This window comes from Tamandua tetradactyla, chromosome 7 (assembly GCF_023851605.1).
Source record: "Tamandua tetradactyla isolate mTamTet1 chromosome 7, mTamTet1.pri, whole genome shotgun sequence".
Classification (NCBI taxonomy): Eukaryota; Metazoa; Chordata; class Mammalia; order Pilosa; family Myrmecophagidae; genus Tamandua; species Tamandua tetradactyla.
The window spans coordinates 150,278,510-150,304,098 of record NC_135333.1 but is presented as its reverse complement, the minus strand read 5'-3'; the positions used below and the strand labels follow the sequence as shown (position 1 = coordinate 150,304,098).

The following is a 25,589-nucleotide window of genomic DNA, read 5'->3' as shown; positions in this document are numbered from 1 at the left end:
AGTCGTTTTCAAAGCACTCTTCAACAAGTAGTTACAGGATAGATCCCAGAGTTTGTCATGGGCTACCATATGATCCTGTCAGATTTTTCCTTCTAGTTCAGACATTCCTCCAGAATATAGGAGGCTAGAAGGAATAAATATATTTTTATTATCACAATCAACTATTTTTTTTCTTTTTTGTGAAAAATAACATATATACCAAAAAAGCAATGAATTTCAGAGCACAGCACCACAATTAGTTGTAGAACTATTTCAGAGTTTGGCATGGATTACAATTCCACAATTTTAGGTTTTTATTTCTATTTGCTCTAAGATACTAGAGACTAAAAGAGATTTCAATTTAGTGATTCAGCATTCATATTCATTTGCTAAAGCCTATCTTCTCTGTATAACTTCACAATCAACTTTGATCTTTCTATCCCTCTCTTTAGGGGTGTTTGGGCTATGGCCATTCTAACGTTTTCATGTTGGAAAGGTCTGTCGATAATATGAGGTAGGGAGATGGAAATAGCTGACATTCTGGAGAGGCTGGGCCCTCTAGGTTTCAGGACTTATCTAGTTCAGGGACCCATCTGGAGGTTGTAGGTTTCTGAAAAGTTACTCTAGTGCATGGAGCCCTTATGGACTCTTATATATTGCCCTGGGTGTTCTTTAGGATAGGGCAGCATTATTTTTAAAGGTCCAAAACTAGAAACGACCCAAATTTATTATTCAAGTTATATAAAGTTCAAGAGCAGGTAAAGCTCATCAGTGGTGTTTTGAAGTCTGCAAAGTAATCACTGGGGGCTGGGTGAGAAATGGGTAAAGAGAGGCATAACGAGCGTTTCGCAGGGAGGAGGGTTGGAGATACTCTGTTTCTTGAACTGATTACATGAGAGTGCTGTGTTTCTGAAAATCCACAAAACTTTATATTTATTCTTTGTGTATATCTCTGAAAGTACATTGTATTTCAAAAAAAAAGTTCAAAAAATACACACTTAGGAAAAATGCTAATACCACTGTAATTTCTATCTCATGCAAGTATCATCCACCTATCTACCCAGCATGGATATGATAATTTTCCTTATAGAGATGCAGTTTGTAGTGGCGTTAACTTAATATAAATGAAGATTTTATTACTTACTTAGGAAATTTAAGGAAAGAAAACTGGATATATGCATTGATGTACCCTCAGCAAGACAACCAGTGGTAGGGCAGAATTTCTGCACGTTCTTTTGGTTTTTGTATTTTATAGTTTACTTAAGGAAATACTGATGTGACAGACAAAGGAATATCAGATTGTCTTATCCTGACATCTTTCTAAGAAGATTGAACTCATATTTAGAATGGAGCATCCTAAAGGGCAGGAGTCAGAAACAGGAATTCTCATAGGACCTGGTCTTAGATTTCAAAGTAATTTTTCCCTCTAAATTATTCAGCCTTCATAATCACAACCACTGCCATAATTATATTTTTTAATTACCTTTAGTAGAGATGATAGGCATTTTCAGTTTGAATTAAGTCAAGAAAATTGAGCATACACCGGGTTTTCATCAATTTTCTCTGTATATATATATTTTCATGAAAATTTACCATTGCCCTTCAGAAGCCACATTCTCATTTAGTAAATAAATAAATAAGAATTCATATTGTTTAATATCAAAAAAGCAAACTTACCACACACAGAGGTAAATTCAAAACGAAGTTAGGAATGGAGAAAAGAAATCCATTGCAGAAATAACTAAAATTGACATATACTCTATACAATGCGTCCATACACATATGAGCATACACTGTTACACGCACATTTTTTTCACAGATATTTGCCATTAACTTGAGAAGAGCTAAGAATAAACACTTACGTGTCTCCTGGAAGGCAGACTTCTGAGTTTAAGTGTGGGAATTTAAAGGATAAAATATTCATCTTGAACCACCAAGCTGAACAGAAATTAGTTAACATTCTTCATAGAGAGTAAGTTGGAATTTACTTGAAAAGAAGATCAAATTGTGCTCCCCTTTACAATGTAAAGATGGTAAGTTCCCACAATAAAGGAAACATTTAGACATTTCAAATGGTATTTTATTCATTCAATCATTCATTCCCTCATCCTTAAACAAATCCTTTTCATGTGCTAAGCACCGTTCAGTGAACTAAACAAAAATCCCTGCCCCCGTGGAATTTACATTCTAGAAGGAGAAACAACACTAAAGAAGATAGATAAATAAAATGTAGAGACTATTTCTGAGTAATAAATGCTAAACTAAAAATGAAAAAAAGGTATGCCTAAAGTAGTGTGGCCAGGAGCACTTATATTTAGTATGGCCAGGGAAGACTTCACTGAGAAAATAACGTTCAAGTTACTTGAAGCATAAGATGCCCGGAGGAGATAACATCACCAGAAGAGAGCAGACAAGTACAAAGGCTGATGGGGGGAGGTGCCAGCATGTTCAGTGGGGGAGGCAGTGATCCTGAGCCAGGGTGAGCCAGGAACAGAGGTCACAGGAGTGAAATCATGCAGAACCTCAGGTCACAAGAAAGACTGGCTGTTGCGCTTTAATTTCCACTGCCTTAGAATAAAGTACAAATCCATAGTTCGGCATTCATCGTCCTCCCAATTTGGCTCACTGGACTCCTATGTATTCACCATGTGTTGTATTTTATGCTGAAGTCATCATAAAGGCACCAGGTTCTCTCTTCCCCAGGACCTTTGGGCATGCTATTCCTTCTCTCTGCAGGGCCCTCCTTCCCACAATTTCCTATTTTGCTTTTGGTTATTTGGCTAGTTTTAAGCATTGGCTCCTCCAGCAAGCTTTCCAGGACCTTACTCAACCATGACTGAGTTGAGAGCGACCCTTGGGTTTCTGTACACCTCTAACCCCCATCATAACCTCATGCTATATTGAAATTGCACATCTGCCCTAGCTCTTTGATAATAGGGGTTGGGTCTATATATCTTGTATCCCTTGTTTCTTTGTGCTTGGTATGCAAAATGTATATTAGTTGAATGAATAATGGATCTTGAACTAAATTCAAATCCCTACAAAAACCTTATAAAGGAATGTTTAAAATATTCTTATCTACACAAAAGTTTACAGTTTTAGAAAATCTCTACTTCTGAGTCACTCTGTAAAATTTTCAGCACTTTCATGTCACTAAAACAATATAGACTAGAATTTGTTGGATCTACTAAATAGAAGATGCCAACTAACTTATTCAAGGTTTATCCTAGCCAGAAACTCCTAGTAGAAATGAAATGGGGGAGATATTAAGAACTAAAGGACAAAGGCACTTTTGGGTTTGTTCACAATGGCATTACACATGAAATCTTTCTTTGTCTGTCTTCTCTACTTCATAAAATAAAGCCCACAGGGAATCAGCGGCAGGCAATCAAAGTAGAGCACAATGTCTCTCTCTCATTCCTAACAGTTCTTCCTTTAGTACTTTAGAAAAGAAAAGCCTGGGGAATCAGAAGCTGTCAGCAGGTGAGAGAAACAGTCCTTTTAAGTACTTTGATGTCAAGCTAAACTGAAACCAATGAGCCAGTACAAACATCAAAAGGGTGTAAGTGTCTAGACTTAGTATTAGAAAATCAAGATGAATTTGCAGAAAAATACTCCAAGCAAAATGTGTGCGTATTTATCATATACACATATGCAAATAATTAACTTTAAAAGAAAAAAATGGAAAATGAGACTGGCAAAAACTATTTCTCAACTCTTTTTATGTTAGGTTTCCCTGAAGCTTTATCTTTGACACTGATGTTTGGTTTGATTTAATATGTTGATACAGATGATGATTTTATAAAATATAAATAAGGCTCCTAATCTATGTACCAAGTAAAATTCACTGTTATATTGTGCCTTAATATTCATAAAATTAGACTGTGGCAATATACCAAAATGATAGGAGCAAGTTTTTAATCATAGACTAAACCTCTTATAAAAGCTGCAAAGGTAAACTTAAATAAAGCATGGAGTGTAAAAGATTTTCAGGAAATTTACACTGTCTCATAATAAAACATGGACTCATATAATAACAAGCTCATTTGGAATGAGCGCCTTCCCTTCTCAGTTCCAATATGAGTTCTGTCTCTGTATACTTCATTCTAGAAATACACAGTTCCCATGTCCAGAACAGTAAAACATACCAAACAGGATACCTGGGACATTATTTTGTTGTGTTTCGTTCTGCCTTGGGCTGTGCAGTATCTGAACTCCCTTCCCCTTATGTAAGGGAATTCCCCTTGGATGAGTCCTTCAGGAAGGCAGTTTCCCAGTTCCTACCAGGAAATCAAAATCATTTTCTCTCCACTGACAGGCAGTCCAGGCATGCAACCTAGCCTTGGGCAACTAGATGATCTTACCCTGTTTTTCAATCTAGAAGAGTAATTCAAGGATTCAAGGGAAATTAAAGTATGTTCTAGGCCTTGGTAGTAATATTCAGTGGCAACAATTGGCCCAAGCCAGGTAGACCAACTGCAGGGTCTAGTTACGAGACAATTAACCAGAGTCTAGTTACGAGACAAATTTGTGGGTTCTCCATAACTCTATTCATGACTGCCTCTTCTCTCTTGGGGCATGTCACTTCTCTGAGGGTGGTTTTTCAGTTTTCCTTTTCAATAAATTCCTCTTGCCTTTAACCCAGATGCAGCTGTGTTGTTTCGCCACCACGCTGATACTAGCCTAAGCAAAACTGGCTTGAGTTTTCTCTCTTGACTGTTCACAACAACACAGGATTGGGAAGTGATAAAGATTTTGTCTGAGTTGGTTTTCTTGAAATATCTTAGAAGGGTAAAGAGGAATATTGCTAGTGCAAAAATAGGTAATTTGAGAAGGTCAGAGAGAGATGAGCTAACTTTCTAAAAATCGAATGGAAACCCTAAATGAGTTTGAAAAGCATTAGGAGAAAATGCAATTCAAAAAGACTTCATGGAAAAGCTTATGCTTCTAAACCCCTAGTCTGTAGGCCACTGATTTTCAACCAGGAACAATTTTGGCCCCCAGGGGACATTTAGCAGTGTCTGCAGACATGTTTAGTTGTCACATCTTGGGAAGAGGGTGTTACTGGCATCTTGTAGGTTGAGTCCAGAGATGCTGCTAAATATTCTGCAATGTAAATGACTGCCTCCCACAACAAAGAATTATCTGTCCCAATTTGACAATAGTACCAAGGTTGAGAAACCCTGCCCTAGACTATTTCACTTTTTTTTTTGTAATTTATTTAATCTACTCCTAATGATAAATATCTGCTTTTAAATAAATTCTAAATAAATGTGCCCATAGAACTAGAATTACTGTCCCACAGCTCATAATATGTAAATCCTTTTATAATTACTTCTGAAACCTCATTTTATGCTAAATTTAAGAGATTCTCGCAACTCATATGTCACCACTATGAATCACTTAAGAACTACACAGATGGAAAAGAACCGAAAAGAGCAAATGAGAGAAAGGAACAAGTAGCAAAGAGCTGTAAGGAACCAAGAGTGCCGAGGGAATGATGAGACATCCGGCGTGAGAAAGGACAGGGAGCACGGCCAAGAACATCAGGAATGAAGTTGGGAAAGGATACTTTGACCCGTCTCCAAAGTGTCTTGTTTATCAAGGAGTCTGGATTACTTTGTGTGTGCGCTGTATGGTGGGGATCACATTTCATTCTTTCTCCATGTGACTAAACTCTGTTGTTGCAGCACCATTTGCTGTTTTTTTTTTTTTGGGGGGGGGGGGAGGTGCAGTACACAGGCTAGGAATCAAACCTGGGTCCTGCATGGCAGGTGAGAATTCTACCACTGAACTACCCTTGCACCCCAGGAGTTTGGATTTTACTCTCTGAATAATAGTAATTTTTAAGGAAGAGATTTCTATTCTGTAATAATAAATTACAGAGATTTATTTCTGTAGAGAAATGTGTTGCTTCTTAGGAAGAAAACCCTGGTGTTACTTTGAGGGACATCTCAGATGAGTATGAGCCTGATTCCAGGGAAGGCAATTAGGAAATAGCTTCGGCAGTCCAGTAGTGGCTAGTTCAATAGCCGCCAGTCTAAGGAGACGGTGCTATGGATGGGGAGCAAAAGGCAGAGGATTTAAACCTACTCTGAGATATGAGCTAGCCTGTCCCTATAAAAGGGACCATTTAGTAACTTTCAGGGACTAAGACATTCTAAATGTTAACCCACCTTTATTCATTTCCAATGGGCATCAAAAGTAAAACACAGTAATGTATGTTAACAAATTTTTAAAAAGTAAAGGTTCTACCATGAAAATATGTTATTAAGTAATTTTAGATCACTTCCAGCATATGGAAAGTTTGTGACATTACCTGATCCAGGACTTCTTTATAGGTAATAGTGGCTTTAGTATTTGTAACAGGGCTGTCATAGATGATAGCAATCTTATCTCCTTTACCATTTTCAATATGACGATCAATGGCATTGTAACAAATGTTAAGCATTCCTTCCACAAACCTGAAAAATAAATGCAAAGTAAGAGTGAATGATTCTTTTCGAACAATACATTGTAGCTTAACTAGGTTGTTATGTTTCTAGTTTAGCAGAGCTGGTCTTAAAACAGTTATTGCTTGTGTACTATACCAAGTAATAATGGCTGTATACTAAATATTTAAGATGGTGCAGAGGTGAGCATTCTTATTTTAATAATCATGTACTTATTTTTATGGGTATTAGAAAATAATATCCCTAGCACTTTAAGCTTATAACTGGTAAATTTCATTGCTTAGGATGAAACAAGAGTACAGAACACAAAAAGTAATCTATTTTGCACAGATGGCATGAATTGTCTATAAGTGCAACATACAAGCATTAGGCTTATAAAGCAAATGGTAGTTGTATGACTGAAATTTAGAGACCTGCTGTAAAATCAAACACCTACTGGAAAATTCAGTTCTTCTGTGGAAGAGCTCTATATATTTTTGTTTCAATTAAATGTGATGCTTCAAATAGCATAAAGTATAAGATCTGGTCTGCATGTGTGAAATTTTTGTAATTTGAACAAAGAACAGATATGCATGTAAATTTTTAATTAATTAAAAAATTTTGCAATTCAGTACACCTCTTAATTTAACGATGACTTCCTTTGTAAACACAGATATCGTGCAGATGCATGGAGGTACTTTTTAAGGATACTTTTTATAGCTCATTTTTCCCAATGAAAAAGCTTACCATTTTTCTCTTTTTAAGGGGAAAGGGATTATAGTAAATATATAAGCATAATAATGGCCTATTTGTCCCAAAGTTAGACTCCCAAACCTTGTAACAATGCAAAATAGTAGGAAAAATGTAGAAGCAAGAAAAAAAACTCCAGCTGAATATTTCAAATACCTGAGTACCACCTTTAGTTCTTCATTTAAAGAGGCCTGTATGAGATGAAGCAGTGAATTAAAAACCATACACTCACACACACACACAGTGATAAACTGTGGCAGAACTAAGAAATGACAGATACAGAAGGGAGCAGAAGGAGGGATGGACAGATCATTAAATTAGGGTCAAAGACCTTATGCATCTCAAAAACAATTGACTGGACTAACTTACAGGACAGCAAAAGAAATGACTAATGTGATTCTGAACTCTCAGTTGTGACAGATTCAATATTTGTTCACAGATATTGTCTTTTCGCCTAACCCCCACTCCCGTCAAAAATATTTAGTCTCTTCCCCTCATTCCCACTTCCATGAGTGTTGGATAATTCCCGTAATTCTAGGTTCATTCACATAACTTGCTTGGCTGATGCAATGTAGGCAGACGTGATGCAAGCAGAGGCTTGAAAAGTACTTGCAAAACTGGGTTTGTTCTCCTGAACCTGTTTTCATTAGGAGAAGAGCCTCTTGGCTACAGTTGCTGCCATCTCAGCTTAGGATCTAGGATAAATGCATGCAGGCCAGAGCAGAGTCCCAAGGAAGCAGGGAGTCCATCCCAGCCAGATTCATATCTTAGAGCAAAGCTTCCAGCAAAGGCCATCCTAGATCAGCCAGTCCCAAGACAACCAGCAGATACATAAAAGTAACTGTTGATTATTTTGTGCTGTTGAGATTTTTTGTAGTTACTTTGTTCTATGACACTATTAATGGCCCCAATTAACTAATACAAATAGAAAAAGGTAAAGTTTGTCAAGAATCTGTGGCAGAAATAAAGCATTTTATAAATGTTTCCAACAAAAATAATTATTTGTGTTTTTCTGTTTTTATTTTAATTTCTGAAAAGAACACATTTTGTATACACGGAAAATCTGACTTGCTGGAATACTTCCTGATGATGTCACCTTTCTCTTTCCCTTTATCTACAGCTTCTCTTACTTTAACACTCTTTCTGCTTATTATTTAATTATGCTCATGACTGCCCCACCAAAAAAGCGCTCCCTCAATTCCAAAGATTCATGGAGGATTCACTCATCCTTTGCCCTAGGGTTTTCTTACCTCTTTGCCTGCTCCTTCTCAATATCTTTTCCGGAATCTTTCCTGCTTAATCTTCAATTGAGAGCTATCTCTAAAGTTTCATATTCATCCCTTACTTTATATACTCTACCTGGGTGATACCAAAACTCCTATAATTTCAATTATCATCTTTATCTCCAGCACTATTCTCATTTCTGTGCTTCATCACCTCATACTAACAGCCTGCTGGAACTTTCCACTTGGAAAAAATAACATGTCCAAAACCACAGCCATTTTTACCCGATCTCCAACCCAAAGCCCCACATCAACTGCAAACTTGTTCTACCTTTTATTTTCCAGATTTCAAGGAACCACTATGCACCCAGGGGTCTGTTAGTAACCCAAAAGTCAGATTTGACCCTTCCTCTTCTACATCCAATTAGTTGTGTGCAATAGAACTTTGCCTTTTTTATCTCTGTAATTGCTCAGTTATCAATCACCTGAGCTACAATGGCAGCCTCCTAGTTAATCTCCCTGTTCCAAAGTCTGGCCCTAAACTCTCAAGTCATCCTCCTATGCTGCTAGGATATCTGTTCTCAATGTAAATATTATCATGGCCAACAGCGCTTAAAATCAGTTAATACCCTTTCATAAAGTTTAAGATGGAAACTGTATACCATTCATCTACTTGGTTTCATTTCTCCTCATCAAACTATCCACATCTCCAGTTATATTGAACTACAAAATTTGCACTTCCTTGAAGTCAGTCAGTTGCTCCTCCTGTGGATGAATTGCTTTTGTTTTTATTTTTGTTTGTTTTGGGTTTTTTTCTTTTAATTTGTTTATTTTGTGTTGCTTTTTTTTTTTTAACCATCACACTCCCCTAATAGTTTCAAAGCCCTGTGTACATACTTCCACCATAATACTTGCCACAAACTGTGTGACAAGTGATCAATTTGCTTATATGTTTCTTTCATTAAACTGTAATCTGTCTGAAAAGAATCTATGTCATATTCTCTGTGTAGTCCTGGAATCCACTTCAGCACTTGTCATATATTAGGTACTCAATAAATGTTTAAAAAATAAATGAATGAAAATATTAGTAAACTTTCAAGAAGCTTTGGATTTAGAATCCAGTAGCCACATCAGATCTTATTATCCCCTTTTAAATTAAGGGAATGGAGATTAAAACAGAACAACACACAGGGCATTCGGCTAGGAAGTAGAGAACACCATACCTGAAAACTAAGTCTTAAGAGTTCTAGTCTAGGATTTCAGCCCACAAAATTGTATTCATTCACTCACTCATTTATAAATAACATTTATTGTTGCATCCTCCAGTCTAATGATTCTTTGAACCAATCCAGTGAGTTTTTCATTTTGGTTATTGTAATTTTCAGTTCTAAATTTTCTGTTGTGTTCTTCTTTGTATCTTCTCTTTAGGTAGTGAGGCTATCTATTTCCTTATTGAGACTTTCTTTTTTATTCATTTCAAGCATGTTTATAATTGCTCGTTGAATCATTTTTTATAATGGCAGTTTTAAAATCCTTGTCAGATCATTTCAACTTCTTTGTAATCTTAATTTGGCATCTGTTGATTGACTTTCTCCTTCAAGTTGAGATTTTGCTGGTTCTCGGTATAATGAATAATTTTCAGTTTTATCCTGTACATCTTAAATAGTCTATCATGGAACTCTGATCTTATTTAAAGACCCTTTTTTTTTTTTTGAATGCTGTATGGTGGAGTCACATTTCATTATTTTACCATGTGAGTATCCCATGGAATACCATTTGTTGAATTTTTGTTTGTTTTACTTGTTTGTTTGTTTTTTTGGGAAAGCTCATGGACTGGGAATCGAACCTGGGTCTCCTGCATGGCAGGAGAGAATTCTACCCCTGAACTACCCTTGCACGCCCCCTTCTAAAGATCTTATTTAACCTTCTTTTTTAAAGCAGGCCTCCTCAGACACTATGCCTATTGGGATAAAAGATATTTCATTACTTCTAGATGTAGGTGTAAGTCCCAGTTCCCCATCTGGTCTCCATTAACATCTCTGCAGGTGAGAAACGTCTCATTACTGCTGGATTGCAGGACAGGGGAAGAATTTCTGACTCCCCACTAGATTTCACTGACTCTATCTTGGCTGGGAGGGGATAGGGCATCTCATTACTGGACTCCTCTGTGGCCTCTACTTACATCACTGGGTAGGGTACCTCCTTTCCATTTGCACAGATGAAAGTTCAGGTTCTCTACATAACCTCTGTCAGCATATGGGAGTGGGGAAATGGTAGGGCACCTCTTTACAGCCAGACAAGGATGGGAGGGCACTCTCCATCCTGCCATCGCAGGTAAAGGTGAAAGTGGGATTGCAGTTTTATTTGTGGTGGTTGGCTGGAGTAGGGCTTTTATTATCTAAAAGTTTTCTGTCTTTCTAGGCATGCCAGTTTGGAACTGTTGTGAACCCCAGTACAGCCATGTTCTTTAATCCTAATTCAGTATTGTTGGGTGGGATCTTTTTGATTACATGGTTTCCATGGAGACGTGTCCCCACCCATTCAAGGTGGGTCACTTACTGGAGTCCTTTAAGAGAGAACCATTTTGGAAAAAGCTTCAGAGCTGATACAGACTGAGATGCTTGGAGATGCAGAAAGAAAACGCCCCTGGGGAAGCTATTTGAAATTAGAGGCCAAAGGACCAGTAGACACCTCCTTGGCTGATATGATGGGTGTTCTGGACCCTCTGGCCTTTCTTGATCAAGGTATCTTTTCTTGGATGCCTTAGCTTGGACATTTTATGGCCTTAGAACTCTAAATGTATAACTTAATAAATTCCCTTTATAAAAGCCAACCCATTTCTGGTATATTTTGCATTTCTAGCAGCATTAACAAACTAAAGCACTAGGTTTCACCTTGCCTGGTCTTTTGGCTGGAGAAAGAAAGTTTGGTTGAGGTTTTTTTGGCCTGCATCCATTGATGTTTCTAGGTTACTGGTTTCTACAATACCCAGGCTGGAATATATAAGTCAAAAAGAAATCCTAGAGAATTCACTGCCATGTCACTCTGAATCTCCATGTTCCTAGCTACATTTTCTCTGTAACTTTCAGAGACTTCTTACATAATATCCAAGAGTTATAGCTATTATTAGCAGGGTGAATTGGGAAAAGTATATTTACTCCATCTTGTGGTAACACTGAAGTCCCTAAATAATATTTATTGAAAACTTATTCTAGGCCAAGACCTTTATATACTTGCTCATTTAATCAAACATAACCCTACCCTGTGACATAAGTACTATTTTACAGTATAAGTAAACTGATAACAGTAATTTGACTAAGGCAGTCTGATTCCAGGGCCAAGCCCTTAACCAGCATATCAAAGCACCAAGGTTTTTTTCTTTTTCATTGCTTGTAACTATCAAATGATTTACACCTTAAGGCTTGGCTTATTTTTAATGGTACCATTAAAGAAATTTTAGGAATTTTAAGGGAACTCTCTGAGATAGGCAGGAGAGACACCCAAAAGAAGGAAAGTTCTGCAAGATGACAAATTGGTTTACAGATAATGAATATAAATATATATATATATATATAAGTTAGCTAAATGTAAATATTGGTTTACTGTGGACGACTAGATCAAGTAACTTGCAAGGTTCCACCAAGCTCAAATATTTTATTATTCTACTATGTCAAAATTCTTACTTCATTTTAAAGCAAATCATTTCAGTAAAATTCAGTTGAATGCTTTCTATGTGTTGTGTCTCCACTGTTCCCTCTAAATACATCAGTAGGTTTTAAATGGTATGTCTCCTCAGATTACAAAAAAAATAATGATCATTAGAGAAAACTCATAAAAATACATCTGGTGTATTTTTTCTATATATAAATATTACTTACTGTATAGAGTTTAAAATACTTTGTCTTTTATTTTTAAGACTGCATTATAAGTTTTTTTTTAAGGGCCTGAAAAATTCATGAAAAACGTCTTTTATGATAGCATGTTTGCTTTAGTTTCCTGGCTGTTAAGGCAAATACCATACAATGGGTTGGCTCGTGGGTTTGAGACAAAGGGAAGTCCAACATGGAGACATTAGTAAGGCGATGCTTTCTCCTTGGGCATTCTGGGGCTGGCTGCTGGTGATCCTGAGGTTCTTGGTTTTTCTGTCACATGGTAATCCACATAGAAATGTCTTCTTTCTATAATGGGTTCTGTTTACTTCAGATTCTTTTCCACTTGGTTGTCTCTTCATAAAGCCTCTAGTAATAGGATCAAGGTCTAACCTCATTGAATTGAACTGCAACTTAACCAAAAATAACATTTTCAGAAGGTGCAATTTACAGTGGGTTCAAAACCACAGGAACAGATTAAGATTAAGAACATGCTTTTTTCTGGGATACGTAACTCAACCAACCTCAATGTTCTATTCAATAGCTGTTCAATACTAAAATTAGTCCAGCATTGTTGCAAATTGTCTTTTACAACATTTCCACTATTTTAAATAATACTGCGATAACGTCCCTCACAGAGAAATACTGGTCACATTTTTTTCATTACATTTATAGCCTACAATTAGAGTACCAAAGAATATGAATAATTTGAAGCATAAACACATGCATACCCACAGAGATCACATAATCAAATTGCTCTCCAGAAATACCAAATATATTTATATTCCCAATGTCATTATATGAACATTCATTTTATCACATCCCCCAATTATCAGTCTCAATCTTCAATATGAGAGATGAAAAATTATTTTGATTTTGCTTTATTTCATTACTAATACATGTTACTAATTTTTAAAACTTTTCATATAGAGAGAGATTTTCTATGTGTTGTGTCTCTGCTATCCCTTCTAAATGTATCAGTAGGTTTGAAATGTATATTAAACCTTACCCTATATAGATATCAAACGTGTGCCTCATATTGTTACAAATAATTAACAGTTTGTTGACATTTTAATTCACAATGTTTTCTAATGTTAAAATACTTCACATTTATATGTATTTAATAATTTCATAATTTTCTTTTGTAATTTTTCCTTCTGTAATTCATACTATTCTCTTTTGCTTTCATTGTTTATGCTGCACCCTTATATGTGCCAATAATTTATTCATATATACCGAATATATAATATATTGTATATTTCATATATGTATTATATATCATATATTGTATAATACACGTATATCATATATATGCATACATACTATATATATAATTTGTGGCAATCCAACTATATTTGCTTATTTATCAATACTCAATTTTCCAAGCATCACTTTATGATTAACCCTTACTGTCCTCATTTGTTTATGATGCTACATTCTCCCCAGATGTATTAACATCTAACACATGCCAGATTCTTTGTCAGGACTATCTAGTTTCCAAAGCTAACTACTTGAAATGTTCTGTCAGTAGATTCTTGTGACTAGCTCTTTTTAAATTCCATCAGCTTTCAATTCTCTAAAAGAAATAAAGGGGGAAAAACTTTCAATATTCTTTATTATCCCATCTACCCCTGATTTTCTTCAGTAGAAACAGTAAGCAATCTGAATATACCCTATAGTCCACTGGAAGGCAGAAAAACATATAAAACTGAAACTACATTCATAGCTATAGTGGAACAACTGGAAACAGTGCTACCACCAGGTCAGAGAGTGAAGAGTTTCTAGAATATATAAAGAAAGCAGGAACAGAATGACTGAGAAGCCCAGAAGTCACAAGAAACATAATTGATGCAAATGTACAAATATGGAAAGATTTCCATGATATTTTATATGTTGTTAAGTAAAAAAAGGAAAGAAAGAAAGGAAAAAATAATGGTGCAGAAAAATATACAACCATTCCATGGAATACTCTATTATCATGAGTAACCCATATACCCTAAACAGGTAATAAAAAGGCTCATCAAAAAAATAAGCAAACAAACAAAAACCTTTCCCAATAAAATTCTCAAATAACACCAAGATCAGTGTGCAAGCAGGAATAAATAATGGATGATGGTTGTTTGAATGGATAATTAAGACATAAGCCACCTTCCCTGTTTCCCCCACCACCACCTACACACACATATAAACACATCATACACACTTGCACTAGCCTTGAGTGTAACTTTATGAAATGAAGAAAACTTCTATATGAAGGATTCCTCTAGAGATGTGGGACTTGGAGAAGAGGGACAGGACTCTGCATAACTTGTAATGAGGCCTAGAAGCCCTACATACAATCACTAGCTGGAAACCCTGTCTCCTCCCTCAAATAACCATAGGAAGGACGCTGGTAATCAAAACCTGCAGTCACTGACCAGTGAAGAAGGATCTTCACTTGGATTCTGAAATGTTCTGTATTTAGCTACTAGCATCATGAGTGTATGTGTGCATACATATGTATATGTGTGTTTAATATGCATATATGCACACACACACACACACATATATATGCATGTGTATATGTGTGAATTTTTTTAGGACACAATGTATTGCTTTTATTTTGGTATGCATTCACATTTTAGCATTTAGTGGTCCTGAACAGAAAAGTGGGAAAATGCAGCCATTTGTCAGAAAGTCAAGCCCACCAATTTCAAGGATTTGCTGTGTACACCAAGTTCTTTCTTAATCCCTGCTGAGGATCATAAGAGGCAGTAGCACCAAAACCAAACAATGCACTGAATTCAAGGTACTTTTTGTTCCAGTCTTCAGATTACAAACTAGACTCAAATGGATTGCAAGGATAACCAAATGAGAGCCCTGTTTAGAATTTCTTCAATTTTTAAAAGCAAATGCAATTACTAGGAAAAAAATCCATTCAGAGGAACTGCGTGTGCTTTCAAGTTGAAAGTTAAACTCAGAGAAAAACCACATGAAGATGATACTATGAACAACTATACGCCAACAAACTAGACAACTTAGATGAAATGGACAAATTCCTGGAGACACACAAACAAGCAACACTAACTTAGAAAGAAATAGGAGATCTCAACAAACTAATCAAAAGTAAAGAGATTCAATCAGTCATCAAAAATCTGCCTACAAAGAAAAGCCCAGGGCCAGGTGGCTTTACAGGGTAATTTTATCAAACATTCCATAAAGAACTAACACCAATCCTGCTCAAACTTTTCTAAAAAATTGAGGAAAAAGGAACTCTACCTAACTCATTTTATGAAGCTAATATCATTTTAATATGAAAACCAGGTAAAAATGCTATAAGAAAGGAAAACTACAGGCCAATGTCCTTAAAGAACATAGATACAAAAATTCTCAATAAAACATTAGCAAATTGAATCCAACATCACATTAACAGAATTGTATACCATGACCGAGTGGGGTTTATACCAGGAATGCAAGGATGGTTCAACACAAGAAAATCAATGTAAAGCAGCACATTAACAAATCAAAAGGGAAAAATCACATGATCATCTCAATTGATGCTGAAAAAGCATTCGACAAAATTCAGCATCCTTTTCTGATAAAAACTCTCCAAAAGATTGGAATCAAAGGTAATTACATCAGTATGATAAAGGGAATATATGAAAAACTGATAACCAGCATTTTACTCAGTGGGGAGAGACTGAAGGCTTTCCCCCAAGGATCAGGTACTAGACAAGGATGCCGACTGTCACCACTATTGTTCAGCATTGCTCTAGAAGTTCTAGCTAGAGCAATCAGGCAGGACAGAGATAAAAGGCATCCAAATTGGAAAGGAGGAAGTAAGGCTCTCATTGTTTGCAGATGATATGATACTATGCTTGGAAGATCCTGGGAGGTCTACAGCAAAGTTACTTGGCTAATAAATGGATTCAGTAAGGTGGCAGGATATAAAATTGATGTGCAAAAATCACTAACACTTCTATACACAGGAAATGGCCTAGCTGAGGAGTCAATTAAGGAAGGAATTTCATTCAAGGTAGCAACTAAAAGAATCAAGTACTTAGGAATGAACTTAACTAGGGATGTAAAGGACTTATACACAAAAAGCAACATAATATTGCTAAAAGAAATCAAAGGTGATCTAAATAGGTGGAAGGACATTCCCTGCTCATGGATAGGAAGGCTAGGGGTAGTTGGGATGTTGGTTCTCCCCAGGTTGATCTGCAGATTTAATGTAGTACCAATTAAGGTAGCCAACAACTTACTTTGAAGATTTGGAAAAGCAACTGCCAAGTTCATCTGGAAGGGAAAGAGACCCTGAATAGCAGCCATTCCCACAGGTGTGAGGTGGTATCTCATTGTATAGTCTTGATCTACATTTCTCTTATAGCCAATGAATTGGCTTTAAGAAGGATTATCACTCCAGGCTTTGAGACTGTGGTGGTCAAGGCACATGGTACTGGCACAGGGATGGAGGCATTGACCAATGGAATCAAATCGAGACTGTGGAGGTGGACCACCAAATCTATGGTCAACTGATTTTTGACAGGGCCCCCAAATCCTCTGAACTGGGATGGAATAGTCTTTTCAATGATTGGGTATGGAACAACTGGATACCAATAGTCAAAAGAATGGGGGAGGACCCTTGTCTTGTGCCCTATGCAAAACTTAACTCAAGGTGAATCAAACACCTAAATATAAGAACTAGCATTATAAAGATTTTGGAAGAGGATGTAGGGAAACATCTTCAAGACCTCGTGGGAGGGGGTGGCTTCCTGAACTTTACACCCAAAGCACAAACAACAAGGGGAAGAATGGATAAATTGGAACTCCTCAAAATCAAATGCTTCTGTTATTCTGGAAACTTTGTCAAGGGGATGGGGAGGCAGTCGACTCAATGGGAGAAAATATTTGGAAATCACATGTCAGACAAAGGCTTGATTTCCTGCATATGCAAGGAAATCATACAACTTAACAACAAAAGAACAGACAACTCAATTATAAAATGGGCTAAATATGTGAATAGGCATTTTTCTGAAAGGCAAATGCAGATAGCTCAAAAGCACATGAAGAGATGCTCGTTTTCATTGGCTATAAGAGAAATGTAGATCAAGACTATACAATGAGATACCACCTCACACCTGTGGGAATGGCTGCTATTGAATGGAGAGGAAGCTATAAGTGTTGGAGAGGATGTGGAGAAACTGGGACACTTGTGCACTGCTGGTGGGAATGTGTGATGGTGCAGCCACTTTGAAAGACTGTTTTGCGGTTCCTCATGAAACTAAATATCGAGTTGCCCTATGATCCGGCAATAGCACTACTTGGTGTGCACCCAGAAGAGCTGAAAGCAATGACACAGACAGACATTTGCATACCACTGTTCATGGCAGCATTATTCACAGTCACCAAAAGATGGAAACAAATCCATCAACAGATGAATGGATCAACAAAATGTGGTATACACGTACAATGAAATATTAGGCAGCAGGAAGACAAAATGATGTCCTGAAGCACATGACAAGATGGGTGAGCCTTGAGGACATAATGCTGAGTGAGGTTGGCTAGACACAAAAGGATAGATACTGTATGATTCCACTTTTATGACCAACTTAGAGGTATAATCAGAGGTTTATAATATAGAACATAGGGGGCTTAGAAATACATAGAAGCTAGAGATGGGTGAACCGTTAGCTAATGAGGGTGAACTCCAATGTAAGGGAATAGATAGGAGTGAAAGTGATTCTCTAGTGGGTCTGTAAGTAATATTACCATATTGAAGACAAATAAGATTGAAAGGGGTTGTATAGAACTATGTGACGCACTGATTAACACTAGAAATATGAATTAGTTCTCGCAAGAATTACTTCAAAGATATGATTCTTGTACAAAGAGTGTTTAAGTCCAGGGCACAGGGGGAAAACTGCCATTGCATGCTATGTGCTATGTTCAAAAGGAAACTATCAGCACTACTACAACAGTAGAGGTAAATAATGGGCGGAGAGACTAGAGTTAAGAGGACGTTTAGGTTTCCTATTTGGAAAGGGTGTGTTTATCAGTTTTCGCTCTCACGGAAACAATGAAATTATCTAAAATTGAGAATGTTGATGGACTGTGGACTTTGGGCCTTATACATGATGCCTGATGAATACAGGTGGTGGAAGGATGCACCGATGGAGACGCAGATTGGTGAACGATGGTGTATACTTATGAATGAAAGTTGTGCTGCTACAAAAAGGAACAAAGTCTTGAAGCATGCAAGAATATGAATGAACAGGGGCCAAGATGGTGGCTTAGTGAGGTATGAGGTTTAGTCTGTCCTCCAGAGCACCTAATAAATAGCCAGGAACAGTACAGAACAACTGCTGGGGCCACATTACTGACTGGACACACAGCATACACCAGTCTGGACTAGCTGGACCAGCTGCAAGCCCACCCAGAATCGTGAATTTCCCAAGCAGCGGCAGCCGGTGCCCCTCCCCCACAGGCTGCTTCCCAGAGGGGAAAGAAAAGGGACTTTACCAGCAGCAGGGGCTAAGTGCAACCAAGCTCCAATTGCAGAATTAATTAACAAATTCTAACAACTAAAAATAGGCCCCCAGCTCAGGTGAACCTTGAGTAAAGCAGAGGTTGCTGGGTTTTGCCCCGGTGCAGAGGGGGCAGGGCTGACAGAAAAAGGAAAAAACAAAAACAAAAACAGACGTTTTTTTGGATTTGAAAAGGCCTGGACCCTGAAGGAAAGAAGGGGGCACATAGGACCTGGAGATAAACAGAGCAACGTACCAACTTAAGCTCTTGATTGGCAAACCCAAGGAATGGGGGGTCCAGCTCTGAAAAGAATTTTCCTCTTTTGTTTTGGTGCCTGTGTTTCTATGGCTTGACTGCTCTTTAGATACAGCTGCAAGGCTTCTCAGGCTCCACTGCCCCAGGCATGGGCAGAATTAAGCTTGTTTGAGTGTTTGTCTGGAGCCTGTGCCTTCCCCAGGAGAGGGGTGGGGCCCAGCTCAGGTGGAATCCCTCCTTCAAGGAGTTCAGACCCCAGGGTCTGGAAAAGTGAAGCGATTAAAACCAGACTACAACCTCTCCTCTGTCTCCACCATGCCCCCAGCAGGAAGAGTTAGCTGAAGTAAAGTTAGTGCATCACCTTACGCTGGTGGGACTTACAGACAGACAAGCACCAAATACTGGACAGGATAGGAAAAATGGAGAGCCCCAAGGCTTCACAGGAAAGACTTTCAATCTGCTGGGTTTCACCCTCAGGGAAAAATGATGCAGGTGACTCTTTCCTCCTGACAGGAGGCCAGTTCGGTCTGGGAAAATCTGACTGGGGTCTATAATACCTAAGTAGACCCTCCTAAGGGGGGTAAAAAAGCCACCATACAGGCAGGGCAAGAAACAGGAAAAAAAGAACTGAAAAATTCTGATCTGTTAAACAAAACCTAAGCTAGAGGTCCAGAATAAGCTGAACTGAATGTCAAAGAACAGATAGACAAGAAATTCATCCAGCAAGAAAATCCTAGGTAAAAAAAAAAGTGAAAACAATCTCCAGAAAAAACTAATTAAAGTAATTAAATGCCTAGATGCCAACAAAAAGTAACAAATCATCCTAGGAAAATTGAAGATATGTCCCAGTCAAAGGAATAAACCAACAATTCAAATGAGATACAGGAGTTGAAACAATTAATTCAGAATGTTCAAACAGATATGCAAAACCTCATCAAAGATCAAATCAGTGAACTGAAGGAGGATATAAAGAAGGCAAGGAATGAACAAAAAGAAGAAATCTAAAGTCTGAAAAAACAAATCACAGAACTTACGGGAATGAAAGGCACAGTAAAAGAGGTGAAAAAAAATGGAAACCTACAATGTCAGATTTCAAGAGGCAAAATATAGGATTAGTGAACTGGAGGACGAGACTTTGGAAATCCGACAGACAAAAGAAAATATAAGGAAAAGAATGGAAAAATGTGAACAGAGACTCAGGGAACTGAATGACAACATGAAGCACATAAATATACGTGTTGTGGGTGTCCCAGAAGGTGAAGAGAAGGGAAAAGGAGGAGAAAAGCTAATGGAGGAAATTATCACTGAAAATTTCCCAACTCTTATGAAAGATTTAAAATTACAGATCCAAGAAGTGCGATGTACCCCAAACAGAATAGATCCAAATAGATGTACTCCAAGACACTTACTAATCAGAATGTCAGATGTCAAAGAGAAAGAGAGAATCTTGAAAGCAGCAAGAGAAAAGCAATCCATCACATACAAGGGAAGCCCAATAAGGTTATGCATAGATTTCTCAGCACAAACCATGGAGGCGAGAAGACAGTAGGATGATATATTTAAATTACTAAAAGAGAAAACTGCCAACCAAGAATTCTATATTCAGCAAAATTGTCCTTCAAAAATGAGGGTGAAATTAAAACATTTTCAGACAAAAAATCACTGAGAGAATTTGTGACCAAGAGACCGGCTCTGTAAGAAATACTAAAGGCAGCACTAGAGACAGATACAAAAAAGGCAGGAGAGAGAGGTGTGGAAAAGAGTGTAGAAATGAAGACTATCAGTAAAGGTAAAAGAAGGAAAATTAGTTATGACATATAAAATCTAAAAGGCAAAATAGTAGAAGAAAGTACTGCCCATACAGTAATAACACTAAATGTTAATGGATTAAACTCCCCAATCAAAAGACACAGACTGGCAGAAAGGATTAAAAAACAGGACTCATCTATATGCTGTCTAGAGAAAACACATCTTAGACCCAAGGATAAACATAGGTTGTAGGTGAAAGGTTGGGAAAAGATATTTCGTGCAAATAACAATCAGAAAAGAGCAGGAGTAGCTATACTAACATCCAACAAATTAGACTTCAAATGTAAAACAGTTAAAAGAGACAAGGAAGGATCTATGTATTAATAAAAGGAACAATTCAACAAGAAGACATAACAATCATAAATATTTATGCACTGAGGCAGAATGCTTCAAAATACATGAGGCAAACACTGAAAACACTGAAAAGAGAAATAGACACATCTACCATAATAGTTGGAGACTTCAATTCTCCACTCTCATCAATGGACACAACATCTAGACAGAGGATCAATAAAGAAACAGAGAATTTGAATAATGCAATAAATGAGCTAGACTTAACAGACATTTACAGAACATCACACCCCACAACAGCAGGATATACCTTTTTCTCAAGTACTCATGGATCATTCTCAAGGATAGACCATATGCTGGGTCACAAAGCAAGTCTTAATAAATTTAAAAAGATTGAAATCATATAAAACACTTTCTCAGATCATACAGAAATGAATTTGGAAATCATAATAGGCAGAGTGCCAGAAAATTCACAAATATATGGAGGCTCAATAACACACTCTTAAACAACCAGTGGATCAAGGAAAAAAAATACAGGTGAAATTAGTAAATACCTCGAGACAAATGAAAATGAAAACATGAGACATCAAAATTTATGGGATGCAGCAAAGGCAGTGCTAAGAGGGAAATTTATTGCCCTAAATGCCTACATCAAAAAAGAAGAAAGCTAAAATCAAGAAATTAAACATCCACTTGGAAGAACTAGAGGAAGAACAGCAAACTAACCCCAAAGCAAGCAAAAGGAAAGAAATAATGAAGATGAGAGATGAAATTGAGAACATGAAAACAATCGAGAAAATCAACAAAACCAGTAGTCGGTTCTATAATTACAAAGATATTACAAAAAAGAAAACTATAGCACAATCTCTATTTTGAATATAGATGCAAAAATCCTCAGCAAAATTCTTGCAAATCGAATCCAACAGCATATTAAAAGAATTATACACCATGACCAAGTAGGATTCATCCCAGGTGTGCAAGGATGTTTCAACATAAGAAAATCAATTAATGCAATACACCATATCAACAAATTAAAGCAGAAAAACCACATGATCATCTCGATTGATGCAGAAAAGGCATTTGACAAAATTCAACATCCTTTCCTGTTGAAAACACTTCAAAGGATAGGAATAAAAGGGAACTTCCTCAACATGATAAAGGAAATGTAAGAAAAACCCACAGCTAACATAATCCTCAATGGTGAAAACCTGAAAACTTTCCCCGTAAAATCATGAACAAGATAAGGATCTTGTATCACTATCACCATTGTCATTCAACATTGTGTTGGAAGTTCTAGCCACGGCAATTAGACAAGAAAAAGAAATACAAGTTATCAGAATTGGAAAGGAAGAAGTAAAACTCTCACTGTTTGCAGATGATATGATATACATGTTGAAAACCCCGAAAAATCCACAGCAAAACTACTAGAGCTAATAAATGAGTACAGCAAAGTGGCAGGTTACAAGATCAACACTCAAAAATCCATAGTGTTTCTATACACTAGTAATGAACAATCTGAGGGGGAACTCATGAAAAAAATCCCATTTACAATTGCAACCAAAAGAATAAAACACTTAGGAATAAATTTAACTAAAGAGACAAAAGACCTACACAGAGAAAACTGTAAGAAATTGTTAAAAGAAATCACAGGAGACCTAAAGAAATAGAAGGGCATACCATGTTCATGGATTGGAAGACTAAATATAATCCTTCTGGGATTTATCGAGGCATCACTCTGGACAAACCTACTAAATCTCATGCCTTACTCAAGGTTCCATGTACTTGTGGTGTTCAATTAAGCTGTCCACATAAGTCATATCAGGAAATGCACTAGTCAAAATATAAATTTCATACCAAATAAACATTTTTTGCTTTAGTCTCACACGTAAGTTAAAATTTAAAAACATTAATTACCATCTATTTTCAACACCCTGCATTATTGGCATTCCTTTGTCTTCGTCATACAAACATTTTAAAATTTGTACATTTAGTCACTATCATTATACCTGACTTTAAGGTGTATTATGAAGCTACAGTGGTCAAAACAGCATGATACTGGCATAAAGATAGACATACTGACCAATGGAATAGAATAGAGTGCTCAGATACAGACCCTCTCATCTATGGACAATTGATTTTTGATAAGGCAGTGAAGCCTTTTGTGCATCAAAGAACTTCGTCAAGAAAAGTAAAAAGATAGACTACACAATGGGAGACAATATTTGGAAATGATATATTAGATAAAGGTCTAGTATCCAGAATACATAAAGAGATTGTTCAACTCAACAACAAAAAGACAGACAACACAATTACAAAATGGGCAAACAACTTGAGCAGACACTTCTCAGAAGAGGAAATACAAATGGCCAAAAGGCACATTGTCTTTGACAATAATAATTGTAATAGCCATTCCAAGCATTGAGGTTATTTCTACTTTTGTATTATTTTAAACACAGCTGCAATCAACATCTTGATTCATTTAAAAAAAAAAAAAAAAAAAGGACGGGCCACCGTGGCTCAGCAGGCAGGAATGCTTGCCTGCGGTGCCAGAGGACCCGGGTTCGATTCCCAGTGCCTGCCCATGTTATAAAAAAACAAACAAACAAACAAAAAAACCTGTAGCTGCTTGTACCTCCTTTGTCCTGACTCACCACGGCATCCACAAAGCTTTGCGTCCTGTTGCACAGCTAAATAAAATGATTCAGGCCTGACCTCTGGTGTTGCATTCTGTTTCGGAAGCCTCTTGGCTGAAGGCTGTGCTCCAGCGCCAGGACTGCAACAGGGGAAGGGCCTGTGGTTTTTCTTTTTGATTAACTGTTGTTACACTGTCCTTCAGGAAGCTGAGGGAGTTTCATATTTTATTTAGACATCATTAGGTACAGAAGCTCTTGCATGGCAACTCTGATGTTATATGAATTCTGCCATTTTACTAGCACTTATATGGCTCTTGGGTCCACCACTCCATTAGAACTATTAACTCCATTCATATCAAGTGTTTATTATAAAACTTACAAAGAGGGGTACTTCTGGGAGTTTGGGTCTACATTCTATTTTAAGGCTATATATTCAGTTTCCATAAATTGTCCAAGCCCTTGGTGGCTGCTATCTTGCATTGCAGTTGCTCGAAGGCCTTATGTGTGTATTAATAAGAAAAGATAAGTGTGCTGGTTTGAAACTGCTATGTAGCCCCAGAAAAGCCCTCTTCTAATCCAATCTTGTGGGCGTGGACCTATTGTTGGGTGGGACCTTTAGATTAGGTTGTTTCCATGGAGATGTGACCCTACCCATTCAAGGTGGGTCTTAATCCGCTAACTGGAGTCCTTTAAAGGGCGACATTTTGAAGAAAGCACAGGTGCCTGGAGAGACGACACAGAGAGGAGAGAGATGAGACCAAAGAGAAAACAGCCTGGTAGAAGCCAGAAGGACTCACAGGAGCTGAGAGTGCCATTTTGAAACCAACTCAGGAAGAAGGGCCAGCAGATGTCGCCATATGCCTTTCAATGTGACAGAGAAACCCCCGCGGTGATCAGTCTTTCTTGAGTGAAGGTATCCTCTTATTGATCTCTTAATTTGGACATTTTCATAGTCTTAGAACTGTAAATTTGTAACCTAATAAATCTGCTTTGTAAAAGCCAACCCATTTCGGATATATGGCATTCAGGCAGCATTAGCAAACAAACAATAATACAAACTTGGGGTAAGGAAAGGGCATATATACAGGGGAAAAGATACATTTGCAACTTCAAAACTATTTGAAAATGATCATGATAATGAGTACATAACTATGTGATGATATTGTGAGCCACCGATTGTACACCATGTATAGAATGTATGTGTGTGAAGTATTCTCAAAAAAATACACATTTGAAGTGTTCCTACAAATCAATAAGAAAAAAAAAATTCAAAAGTCAATAGGCAGAGAATCTCAACAGGAAATCCACAGAGGAAAAAAAATGAAAATTACCAATAAGCATAGAAGAAAATGCTGTTTTACTAGTAATCAGGAAAATGAAAATTAAAACAATCATGATAAACCATCATATTGATAAAAAAATTTAATACACAGTGTTAGTGAGAATAAAGAGAATCAGGTCCTCTCCTATCATGTTGGTGAGAGAATAAATTGATTTAGCCATTTAGGAGAGTTTATAATTAGTATCCAATAAAATTTTAGATAAACACTATATAATGCCATGAAATATTTAAAAGGAATGCTACATATATATATATATATACACACACGTACACACATATATACACATATATATATGTAATAATAGGCAATAACGTCCAAAATGAAACTTGAGTAAGCTGAAGCAAGTTGCTTATTTATATGGTGTACAGAGGCACAAGAAAGAGTCTAGAAAGAAATGCAAGAAAACATAAATAGTGGTAAACTTTGGGCAAAAGAGAAATTGGAGGGGGCAGAAATGGAGAAGAGAGAGTCTATTTTTTTTATGCAAGAACTGCTATGG

The 25,589-nt window shown here is 37.0% G+C and overlaps 1 protein-coding gene across 1 annotated transcript in view; it reads right to left on the bottom strand.

Annotated features, from left to right (window-relative positions):
* ACSS3 (acyl-CoA synthetase short chain family member 3) overlaps window positions 1-25,589 on the bottom strand; it is a 184,695-nt gene that overhangs the window by 126,073 nt on the left and 33,033 nt on the right. Inside the window, exon 2 of the mRNA XM_077111526.1 lies at window positions 6,299-6,443. Coding sequence (XP_076967641.1) covers window positions 6,299-6,443 — 145 coding nt within the window. The remainder of the gene's footprint in view (window positions 1-6,298; window positions 6,444-25,589) is intronic.